Below are 216 nucleotides of genomic sequence, written 5' to 3'. Positions count from 1 at the left end.
GGGGGACGACACCCCCCTGCACCTGGCGGCCAGTCACGGGCACCGGGACATCGTCCTGAAGGTACCGCCCGGCCCGGGGGGACACCGAGCGGGGTGGCAGTGTGGGTCTGCCTGGGGGTGGGAAGGGGCTGCAGAGGGACCTGGGCAGGCTGGGCCCATGTGCCCAGGCCAACTGTATGGGGTTCAACCAGGTTCAGTGCTGGGTCCTGCAATGTG

The 216-nt window shown here is 69.9% G+C and overlaps 1 protein-coding gene across 1 annotated transcript in view; it reads left to right on the top strand.

The window, feature by feature from the left end:
• Positions 1–4: 4 nt before the first annotated feature.
• Positions 5–216, top strand: part of ILK (integrin-linked kinase) — a gene marked incomplete at its 5' end in the record, with an annotated part of 12632 nt that continues 12420 nt past the window's right edge. Inside the window, one exon of the mRNA XM_009993815.1 lies at positions 5–61. Coding sequence (XP_009992117.1) covers positions 5–61 — 57 coding nt within the window. The remainder of the gene's footprint in view (positions 62–216) is intronic.

The sequence above is a fragment of the Chaetura pelagica genome, unplaced genomic scaffold (genome assembly GCF_000747805.2).
Source record: "Chaetura pelagica isolate M959 unplaced genomic scaffold, ChaPel_1.0 scaffold333, whole genome shotgun sequence".
NCBI classification, from domain to species: Eukaryota; Metazoa; Chordata; class Aves; order Apodiformes; family Apodidae; genus Chaetura; species Chaetura pelagica.
Note: the sequence above shows the minus strand (reverse complement) of the source record. Positions and strands in the feature narration are given on the sequence as shown.